We start from the raw sequence: 12,701 nt of genomic DNA on the forward strand, positions 1-12,701 counted from the left end.
TCTTAAAGGCAATTGCCCACGCTTGCGATTCAGACGTCAACAGGGAGGAGGAGGAGGATGAGGAGGATGAGGAGGAGGAGGAGGAGGAGGAGGAGGAGCGATGATTTGGGCTGGTATCATTAGAAGTGAGATTGGTGGTCCTTTTTTTGTCACTGACTGTGTCAAAATGAATTCTGTGAACTACTGCAAGTTTTTGGAAGCAAATTTATTGCCCTGGTTGAATTCACAAAATGATGCTCTCAACCAGAATCTAATTATCCAACAAGACAATGCCCCAAGTCATGCTTCTCGGTTCACAAAAGCTTGGCTTTCAGACAAGGGGATCTCTGGTGAACGTCTGATGGACTGGCCACCTCAGAGCCCGGATTTGAATCCGATAGAGAATCTCTGGTCGATTCTGAAGAGGAAGGTTTACGAAAATGGGCATCAATTCCATAGTAAAAAAGACATTTGGGAGAGAATCAAGAAGGTATCTTCTGAAATCACACCTCAGCAAGTGCATACATTAACATCCTGTTGATTGGAGGCTGATTGATTTGATTAAAAATATACATTCTGTTGCACTTTTTAAAAAAATCATTGAAAATTTTATATCCATATCATTAATTGGTAGATGAAAAATAATGTTTTTAAATTGCAACAAAATGTAAATTACATGCAATAAATCCAAGGTAATTTTTTGATTTAATTTAAATTAAATTTTTATACCTAACTTTGTAAAATTTATAAAAATGCACTTCGAAGATAAATAAAGTTCAAATTGAATCTCGTACCTTTATTTTTAAAGCCTATAGTAAAAACATTTTGTTTAACAATTTTCATGCCTTGGGTAAAATGCTTCTCTAACTTGTATCTTATCTTTTAAAGATTATATTTTAAAACTCTCCTTCTCGCTATTTCAGTTTGTATTTCTCCTCACACCACAACTCATTTTTGCAACCCCCTCTTTGTATTATTACAGGTCTGAATATTCTCTCTATTTCAGTTTGTATTTCTCCTCACACCACAACTCATTTTTGAAACCCCCTCTTTGTAATACAGGTCTGAATAATGAGAAAATCTGAATTTTTTTTAACAAAAACTTTAAAATAACTTTTTTAGATTAAATTTTGTAAAACTTCTTTCAGAGTAGAAAATCTTTAAAATTTAATAAGGAACATATGTCATATAGGTTTCATTAACAAATATTCAGTACATAACGAGAAAAATAGAGATGAAAATTTCAAAAGGAGTGTATAACTGGTTACGGTCAATAGTAGTCCTCGCTAGCGAAAGTCTTTGTCATTGTTATTCTATTATTATTATTATTATTATTTAAAACATTTTGTGTACTGCTCTTTCGCACGAGGACTAATATATATATATATATATATATATATATATATATATATATATATATATATATATATATATATATATGCATACCACAGACGCACAGCATTTTCAGAGTTGCTTATCCAAATGCGAGAAACAAAGTAAAACTGAATTGGTTTTTTTTTTTCTATATCTATTTTCAGGATTACTTTTGAAAATCACTTCAACTATTTTTAGATAACTAAAGTACATTTAGTTTGAAACTCAAATTAAAAGAATTAAAAACAAAGCGTACCTATTTCTAAGCAAGATTAAACATAAACGTATCTTATATTTATCTTCTGAGATATTTCTTTTGTTGACTTTCATGAAAGTGCAATCAATCTAATTGCCAATAATAAATTCAAATAGACAAGTCAAAACACTTATATGCTGTCTTGTTTTGGCATTAATAATACTTAAATTGAAAGTTTTAGCTCATTTTAGAATTTATTTGGATGCATGCAGAAAGACCAAGACGAGAAAGTTTAATACAATCATTTCATTTTAAAATATGTTCGTCAGAAAAAAAACTTTAAATATTTTAATGGACATTGTTACTCAAGATGTTTATGTGTCTATAAAGTTTGTCTTCCATTAGAAGTCTCCTGTTCTCTTTCTATTCAAGTTTCCAACTATGACAACCCTGACTCAGCTTATGGGAAATATGTTATCTGCATTTGGTTGGGATTTTGGTGGTAAAGTGTAGACACAAGGCTAATATTAAGTGATGAATTTTAAAAGAAACGCAAGGGGAAATATCAAGATAAACACGGAAATGAGCAAACATTATCTGTAACTGTAGAGCGTCTTGTTGTCTCTATAAAAAAAAATCTTCCCGTGAACTAATAGACAAATAAGTACACTATATGCAATTTCAGATTTTGATGAAGATTTTTCTATTTCAATCATTTTGATGCAAAATTGCTAAACACATTTTTTTCCAAACGTACTCCTTTTTCATTGTTTTTAATATCCAGTTTATGTGTGTATGGACACTTTTTTCTACTACCTTGTTTGTTTATGCATTCCTTTAAAGGAAATAATTGGGTGGTCTTAAAAATGTCTGCAAGATTTCTTCTAACTATCTATATTTATCTTAGTGTGTCCTTTCCAACTTTGTATCGGGAATTACTGGACCGATCTTGCTGAAAGCTTGTATGGACCTTCATTATGATAAGGTGCAGAACTATGTATTATTGTATCCATTCAGTGCACAATAAGGGATTAATCACTATAATATCATATTTATTCTCAGTTTTCTTGGAAACTATTGGACCGATCTGATTGAAACTTTGTGTAGACCTTTCTTATGATAAGGTGACGTGAACTAAGTATTGTGGTATCTGTTCGATACACGGGATCAATAGAGATTAATAGGGATTAGTATTTAGTTTTACCATATACGACCATCAATTTGGCATAAAACAACCATTATAGGTCCATCATCAATTCATCATTAACTTAGAATCTCTTTGCTGATATTATATGTATTATTCAACTATAATCATTGTTGATATATGTATTATTCTACTATTAATCAACTATAATACATTTACACACTATTTTCTTTTGCCTAAACTTACATCTTCATGCTGAATGATTGATACATTATCCAAGAAGAACAATTTTCATGGGAGGTATTTCTTCTGAACTCTTTGTAAAATATTTTCTCGCTTAGATTGAAGACGTCAAGCCTAGCGCATCATACAAAAGACAGACGATTTAAGACTCAACCAGGGCAGTATATTTGTGCTTTCTCAACTCTAGCCACTTTGAGATTTTTAACTACAACTGACAGCTTATTTGTAGAACCTCTGCATGAAGTATGAAAATGTGCTGTTCGTTTTGTTGACTAGATTCACCAGATTTACGTTAACATTCTATTAGTCCTGTTGTTGATCATGTTAAATTAATAGAAAACATGACACAAATAAAGAAAATGAAAAGGAGAATAATTATCATTAACCTAATGCATCATATTTATATAATAATAGTGTGAGTGCCCGGCGTTGCCCACGTGTTTGGAGGTGTGTGTTGAGCAAAAAAAAAAAGAAAAAGAAAAAAAAAGTGGTAGTAGACAGGCAGGCTTGAACCCGTACGAGAAGGAGGAAAAGAAAGTGAAAAAAAAAAAAAAAAAAAAAACGCGACGTTTTTGCCGTTGCGTCCATCGCCAACCGGAAATGACGAATGTTTAAATAAAGGCTAACCAATCGAAAAGAGGGGATGACTTTCGAAAATATCGGCGAAAAAAGCGACCCCATCCCTGTAGAAAAGTGCCCAGTTGAAGATGAAGGAATTAATGTTGTTAGCCAATTTTTCGATAGTTGTCGTCTGAAAGGACGAGCTTCAAAACGATATCTATCTCGTGAAAATCCATCGCCTCTATTGAAAGTTTTAAGCAGATATAAAAACATACATACATGCATTTAAACAGACACGTGAAATTTATATCATAGATGAAAAAAAAAATTGTAGTAATGCTGCTGTGGTTGCAGCTGCATGCATATATGATATGTTGACAGATTAAAGCTATTGAATCAAATAGGGATAAATTATTAATACATTTATGAAAGTTTTTATCCAGTTTAGTAGCAATTATGTAAAATTTCTATTGAGCGAAAATGATAGATTACAGGAAAGTATAGCTGGCATGTTGCTGTAACTTTGTAGTTGCTGGCGATGATGATCCAGTTTGCATTTAACATGGCAAGACATAGTTGTAGAGTTGTTTTGAATTCGTAGAATTGTAAAAGGAAGAATAATTGAATTTGATTGATTTTCGTGTTTGAAATTCATAGTGCATCCTTGAATGGATGGAAAATTAGTTAAAACTTGAGCATTTTATTTGATGTGAAATTGCTAATCAAAAATGTTGTAGATTTGTGTCGCATTGTAGAAATGTTGGTTCTTTCTGCTCTTTTGTTCCTTCAAATACATACTTTTATAGATAACTTCATACCAAGTTCTAGATTCGACCATGTATTAGCTCGTATGCATGTCATTGATCAATATGCATTATCATACTTAGCTTACCTTCGAGTTTTAATTAACCATTCTTCTATCAATTTCTTGCATCTTTTTTGTAGTGTTGGGACGATTAATCAAAATCGGAATCTGAAATCGGAAAAATCGGAATATTTGAGAGTATTGGAATCAATATCAGAATCAGAAAAATTTGTACCGATTTTCCTATGCCAAAACGATTCTTTAAATTGTTTTTTTTTTATTTGATTTTGTTAAAAGCTAACTCTTCCATTGCTGGTAATAATGATAAAATAATAAATATTTATTGATTTTAAAATTCCAGTGCAGCTAAAATCGATAGATCGCCCCCCCCCAGTATATTTTTACGTTTAGGAAAATATTTGCACATTTAACATGTGTGTTTTTACGCCAATCAGAGAAAAAGTACAATTATATAGTTAAATATTTAGAGATTTATAATTTATATATTATTAGAATTGGTAATTGTATCAAATTCGGGAATGTAGTACGGAATCGATAATTGTATCGGAATCGGGAAAAATATTGGAACTGTCTCATCACTACTTTTTGTTAAAAGTTTTTCTGGTGCTAATATTTTTTATGCTTACACTTCCCTTGTATTGTTCTTTTCTACTGACATTGTTTTCTTGCCCACACTTTGATATCATTGAATGTCAACATATATGGCCGATATTCTACTGCTATTGACTTCTCAACATTTTATTTTCTACTGATATTGTTTTCTTGTGAACATTTTATTCTACTTATATGATCTTCTTTTAATCATTTTAATATCATCAAATGTTTGCATACATGATATTTATCAAATGTAATTGTTTCTACCTTTTTGTTATTCGTTCCTTTTCCGTTTTAATTCTAGGGTGAGGATCCCAGCTAAGTATGTCTATTATTATCGTTGCCCTGATCACCGGAAGAATTATGTCATGTCCTTCATCTTCTGTTTTGACCGTGATGACGACGTTTACCAATTTTCATATTGCTTTCCTTACACTTACACCAAACTTCAAAATTATTTGGATAACATTGAAAAGAAGAACCCGGAGATATTTACAAGAGAGCTGCTCTCTCTGACTGTGGTAGGTTGTATTTTTCCTTGAACATTTGTATGTCCTTGTATATCTAACCGGCACTCATCAAATCAGTTTAAGCCAACTACTTATTTATCTGCTAATATCTAAGCTTTATATTATCTTACAACATAAAACAATTGATTAACATTTAATGTTAGTGACAGATCTTGTCATGAATTCAACAAAGATAAAATGAAATTTACTAGATGAGTTCAGTGTAGGTCAATTAGAATAACTTGCAAATCCACACTGACCGAATTTATGTTTTATGAAGTTGTTTCAAGTTACACTCTTTGAGACTTGTCCATAATCATGTCTAAACAAAGCATTTTTTTTTTAAATATGTAGAATGCATGAGTGAAAGAATTTTTGTCCTCACTAGGTCGAAGTAATTTTCGTTTAGAATTATTCTTCAATGTTTTCAGTCTTATTTATACCCTTTTTGTTAAATACACTGACATAAAAATTTACAACAGAGATGTTGATAAATAACAGAACACAAAATATGTCTAACCTTAGGATTAACAAGGCCGATAGCCATTAGTCGCGTGCTCTCGTGTAATGAATGAATGAATGTGTGAATGTAGGATTCACATAAAATTCTTAAAGATAAACTAAAATGACCGAAAAATGGGCTGAAATGACTTAAATAAATAAAAAGTAAATGACTTTTATGAACTTAAGAATGAATTGAATGACTTTAAGAATGAATTGAATGCTTAAAATGGAATCCTTCAAAAACAACTTGAATGATCTGGAGAATGACTTGAATGGCTTTGAGACTGACTGGTTTTAAAGTGGGTGATCATTTTACATTAAATTAATACAGAAAAGTGATCCCCTACTTTATATAACGGAGTTACAAACATAAGTACAGTATGTAGTAAGACAGATGGTATTTATTTGCTCCCCCACCGAGCAAATTAGGCACAAGGCCAATTTTTAATGTGAGGAGTGAAGGGAGGGAGAAGGGAAAAAGGGGACCAGCTCCCGAGAGGTGGGAAATGGGAGCTGGTTAAAGGTCAGGCATGTGAGGCTGCCCCCACATCTGGTCTTTGCTAGTCATAGCTAGTCATAGCTTGCAGTATCTGCCGGAACAGATACTACACTTTGATCTTGTTTATATATTTTATTGAGAAAGAAAAAATTGAACATAAAAAACGTACAAAAAATTCAATTCAACAAAATTAGGCACAAGGCCCTACAAGAAATTGGGAGGGGGAGGGTACAGGGTCTTTTTGACTATGTAACAGATGAGACTTTGAAGTCTTACTCTTGACTGGCAACATTTACCAAAATACCTCAATCACTCTGTGGATCCTACACTTTGATCTTGGCCAAAAGGCCAAGAAAAGCTTAAAAAGCTAAGAACAGCATCTATTAACAAAAGACCTTTAATCTTAACCAAAAAGGTCAAGCACAAAAGTGTTACGGACAGACCGACCGACTGACGGAGTGACTTATAGAGTCGCTTGCACGCAACTAAAAATACTTATATTAAGTATTATTAATTTTAACCTATTATTTATTTTTAAAACTTTTAAACCTGTTATTTATTTTTAAAACTTTTAGTAAATATGTACTTTGGTACTTTGCGTCCTAAATACCATATTGCCAGAATGTTAACTTCGTAAAAGTTTATTATACTGCTACAAAACTGGATGAGGAATTAGTACAATTGGCGCCCTTTATTAACCCAACTACTTACCTTAATTCCAGGTTGATGTATTGCCACCCCGGATTTAGGGTTTCTGGTTGGATTAATGAAGTGTATTTTTCCCTTTTTAGAAAAATATAAAAAAAAAAAAAAAAAAAAAAAAAAAAACATTTTTATATTTTACTTCTCAAAAGAGCAACGCTTGTATTAATTGCATATCCAGTTCCACGGTGGCATAATAAATTTTTACCAAGTTAATATTAACATTGCCATATTGAATTTTTAATTTTTGGCAATTTGAAGTTTGGGATCCTAAAGCAACCATTTTTTAAAATTTAAGTAAGAATATTAAATTACGTTAAATTATTAAAATAAGAAAAAAAAAACTATTTGTGGCAAAGAACTCTTCATTACCAAGAGTTCAAAATCGGCTCCAAAATCTAATGAAAGACATGATCTCTTCTTTTCGTAACATCCCACTTTCATAAACATTTTGCTTGTTTCTTTCTATTTATCCTTATTTATATGGAAGGTGCGACACTGAACTCCAATCTAATTAAAGTAAGTCATTCACAGCATAAACTCTTTATTACCACAACAGAAAAAAATTCTTTCACTGTTTTTTAAGCATTAGGCAGAATTTTCATAAACTAAACTTCTTTATGCATCTCGTCTACGGAACACGTTGCTATGCGACTGTTTCCTTGTAGATAGCAAAATGTCTTTTAGTCTTCAAATCTAATTTCAACAGATTGCTGTAATGAACAGCCACTACAAGGATTCGAACTCGGTTCAGTACATGAATAATTATCAATTATCTCATAACGTTCTTCATCTCTCAACTGACAACCATTCCATGTCATTAATCTTTATCCTTAAATATATATTGGCCTTAATAAGTGGCAATACTTCTAATAAAAAGATATTAATACTAAATTACATGAGTTTTTTTCCAAGAGCTGCTCATCTGTGGAAAACAATACCATGGACCTGCTTCCCGGCTGACTATGACATGGTCGTTTTTAAATCCAATGCGAACAGGTTCTTGAGAAATCGTCCTCTAAAATAAATTATTATCAAATTTCCATTATGATTAACCCTTTTCCTTGAGTGGCCTCTGGCCCTGGATCAAGTAAAAAACATCGAGTAAAAAACATTCAAAATAATACTCTACTGGATTGATTAAATTTAGTAATCTATTTAAACAATCAAATGAATCAATGATATTATTACTAATAACCTAACATTTTCTGCAGAACAGGTATTTAATTATTTTTATATATAACTCAAGTAATATTATATGCTTAGATGATAATGTCATTTGACAAATACAAAAGCATAGAGAAACCAAACTATATCTGCAGAACGTTTATCAGATATACCAGCTCTGTAGGCAAAAATACATAATGCACATCTTATGAGGAATTCTACAATAGTAGCAGTAGTAGTAACTCAGAAAATTTTAATCTTATACCCGCCATGTCTAAATTTTGTGTAAAATAAAATTGATTGTGAACTTATTTCAGGTTAAAATAAACAAACGAATACACTATCCGAGGCTGCGTCTAATTTATATGTAGCTATACATTTTCGAGCAAAAGTATGCAACTTAATTGAGAGGTATAGTTTTACTAGAAAGTCACAAGGCCTTGTAGTTCTCTGGGTTTTAAAGTAAAAATTATCACTAACTGTAAAGAAGTGAATCTCAATAACAACACATAAAGAGCGTTGCATAAGGAGAATCACACTTACATATATTAACACAAAGTTCAACCACTCCAACTTTATTATTTAGTAAATCCCAAGCATTATCAACATTAGAATTAAAAAGCAATCATCCACTCCAAACATCTTTAATCTGAAAAAAAATTTTATATGCCGCAGCATTGTTTTATTAAATGTATAATAGGTTTTCTCGTCCAAGAATGTACTCATTTCTTCTAGCAAGTTGATTTTAAATATAACATAAATAGATACGACAATTTTATTCTCTTACCCCCCCCCCTACATCTTGCACCCCTATAAAATGACATACTAGTCCAACTGCCGAAGCATGGTACGTAATGTTGTTTTTTTTTAAGTTGTGAACGCAGATATTTATTTCACACTAAAGACTATTCTTAATCGTTGGCACTGAAGACGGACGATTTTAGCTGATAAGTTTTGAATTTGCGATATTTTCTTTTTTATTAGATGCCAATATTATTTGCCGATTATATTTATTTCAGTTTTTAATTTATATTTTTTATTCGATTATTTTATTAAATGTAAAATAGGTTTTAATATAGCATTAATAGATCCGACAATTCTATTTATTTTATCTTAGTGAGACGGGAATCTATCGCCATGCTTTCCCCTAAACATGTCAATTGAACTTATATTAAGTACAATACTTATTATTTATTTATTTATTTATTTATTTTACTTATTCTTTTTAATGGAGAGTAGACAAGGCATTGTGGATGCATTATTGGTAGCTCCTATAACTCGCTTCTCCTTCTTTGTCTCTCAGTCCTCATTTACGATGATTTTTCTGACAAAAGAAGAAGAAAAAGCTGTATTCTAGGTCGGCAGTAATTTTGCATTAACAGTAGCCTAAGATATCGGAAATTTTCTGTTTCTATGTCTATCCTTGTGGCCATGTCACTAATAAGGATGCTGGAGGTAAACGTTTTTTCTGGGCTGATGTTATCCAGCTGATAGTCAGGGACCTGAACCTTGGATTAACCACTAAGAAGGCTATCCTATCAGCAGGTGCAAAGTACTGGGGCTGCTCTACTGACATTTGGTGAATGGATTCTGGACCATGCAGTAGCTTCTGGTGGGGCTTCTCGATACCATATTAGTGGGTAACTGTTACAGTTCTAACCAAGTCTGTCAATCTGTTCCACAAATCCTAAAACTTTATCATGAAAAGTCTCCAGAAAAAATACACGACTAAACCCAGAACTCCAACTTCCAATGTAGACCCCCACTACCGTGTCTCTTTCACCAACATCTACGTTCCAACATTCCAGAGGTTGAAATCCAATTACAGGAGACTTAACCAGACCTATTATTCCAAAGCGAAACTGGCATTGAACCAACTATTTCCCTAGATGAGTTCGTAATTAAAGGATATTCTAACTTAACATTCAAATTTGACCCCCAAGATCACCATGGGCATAAAATATGAGCGTACATTAAAGATGGCTTTCCATGTGGTAGAGACATCTCCAGAGAAGACACTAATTTACCCTATATATGCTTCCAGGTTACACTTGCTCACACCACTGCATTTATATTTGCCTTCTATTGCCCAAACAATAGTGGAGTTATAATCTTTAAGAGCATATTTGAGAAAATTGACCACATCCTGTCTGCTTATCCTTTGGCTAAAATTCACGTCTGTAGAAACTTCAATGTTCACAATATGGAATGGTTAACCCACTCAAACAAGACAGATGATGAGGAGAGGTTCTGTTACAATTTCTCCATTGCTTATGACCTCACTCAGATTGTTCACGAACCCACCCGTGTCCTGACACTAGCAGTCAGTATGTAAGTCTCCTAGACCTTTTTCTCACAACTTGCTTTGAGATATGTTCATCTTCCATTCTGTCTCCACTGGGTTCTTCCAACCACTCAGTTATATCAGTTAAGATAAAAACGAAATGTAATAAGTCTTCAGACGTATCTCTCCATGGTACAGTACATCGATACTCTATGTCTGGCGGGGATAGCTTCCATACATTTATATCAGATCTACCTCTGTGCTCCACGTTTAAAAAGAATGTGTCCTTTATAATTTTAGACTTGATGGAATAGTTAATTGTAGGTATAGACCGCTTCATACTCTCCAAAATATTTCAGCAGAAACCTAACAGCCAGCCGTGGTTCTCTCCAGAATGTGCTGTTGCCATTGTGCACAGAAATCACTTTTTCCATTGCTCCCAACATAATAGATGTACTGAGACTTAAGCCGCTTTCAGGACTGACAACAACTGCTGTAAAAGAGTAATAAAGAATGCGGGAGAGTTGTATACTCAGTGCATTAAGTCCAAAGTAACTAAGCAGTGGATTTGTTCCCACGAGTTTTGGCAAATAGCAAACAAGGTCCTGAACAGAAGCGTGTGCTCTATCCCAACCATTATCAATGGACCTGAGGTAATCTCATCAGCATCAGACAAAGCCAAACTTTTTGTCAAGGACTTTGCAGCTAACTCTATCCTATGCAATCAAGGCTGTCAATCTCCCCCCCCCCATATTTTCTCCTGTATCAGAAAATATGCTAGGCGACATACAAATATGTGTGCATGATGTTTCTAAGCTAATCAAAAAGCTTGATTCCAGCAAAGCAATTGGCCCTGACGGCATTCCAATTGTAGTGCTGAAAAAACTTCAACCAGAACAAGCTCCCATACTTACAAAGCTGTTTAAGCGTTGTCTCAAGGAGAATTGTTTTCCAACACCCTGGAAAACCTCATCAGTATGTCCTCTATTCTTTATTTGTGCCTAAACCTAAACATAAATTCCATGAACAATGCACGCCTATGGAACTCTCTTCTGTTTTCCTGCTTTCCAGCTGACTACAATTTGGTCTTCTTCAATCCAACATAAACAAATTATTATTGAACCGCCCCCTTAAGTAATCCAGTTTACCAAATTTACACTACTAAGATTACTATGATATTATCCCATTGACATTACCATTATCATTAAGTGGCCTTCGGGCCTTGATAAGTGGTTTCTCCTATGTAAAAAAAAGATAAGATAAAATAAAATGTGGTTGCATAAATGAATTAACATATATGGAACAAAGCAACAACACTAACAAATTTAACATGAAACACAAGGAAAAAAATATTGTATGGTTTAATGCTCATTTCTGAAGCATAGGAGGCAGCATCATCAACTTCTTACCCAAAATATTTAATAGAAAAACTCTAAATCTTAGTTACTTGTGCACTAAAAACGTGCACAATGTCCTACGATTATAAATTAACAAGCAAAATAAAGGAAACAAAGAGCATTAAAAGTGACTGCTCCATGGAGGAAAAATGCAACACAGAAAATATTGTTTACAAGACGACTATATTTCAGAGTGAGGATATTAACCAGAAAATCTATATTTTCCTCTTGTCTAGGCATTATTGGTCACTGAAAGAGAGAAATTTTACACCTATAAACCCCTGGTCGGTTTTATGTAGAGACAGAATGCCCAATAACCTTAATCAAAGATGCAATCTATGTTCAGAGGAAAAATAAAGGTCATTAAATATGAAGACAGCAACATACTGAGCTAACGTAATTAGAGAATATCAAGATACCAGTACAGAAACAAATTAAAAATCATATACATGTAGCAGAGATTAGATCTACACTTCCTTCATAAAACATTGTTTCTAAATTATTTTCAATCACAGACGAAAAAGAATAGATCCTCATATCAACATTTCTGTATACAAATGTGTGTATCCTTATATTGTGCGTGCATTCCCTAAGATTTTTCCTATATAGTTTAATAGCATAAAATGCATTATACTTTAGTTCTGTGATTGAGTTATGTTTGAAAAATTCTGTTTTAATTGTTTTAATTCGCCATAATTTATGATTAACTAAACCCATCTCTT

At 32.8% G+C, this 12,701-nt stretch overlaps 1 protein-coding gene across 1 annotated transcript in view; it reads left to right on the plus strand.

Moving 5' to 3' along the window:
• The window catches only part of LOC145296203 (cytosolic carboxypeptidase 6-like), a 1,000,694-nt gene that overhangs the window by 611,460 nt on the left and 376,533 nt on the right, over positions 1-12,701 (plus strand). Inside the window, exon 5 of the mRNA XM_080142411.1 lies at positions 5,222-5,438. Within this exon, the coding sequence (XP_079998537.1) occupies positions 5,222-5,438 (217 nt within the window). The remainder of the gene's footprint in view (positions 1-5,221; positions 5,439-12,701) is intronic.

The sequence above is a fragment of the Euprymna scolopes genome, chromosome 16 (assembly GCF_053919585.1).
Source record: "Euprymna scolopes isolate OS-2025 chromosome 16, ASM5391958v1, whole genome shotgun sequence".
Taxonomy (NCBI): Eukaryota; Metazoa; Mollusca; class Cephalopoda; order Sepiida; family Sepiolidae; genus Euprymna; species Euprymna scolopes.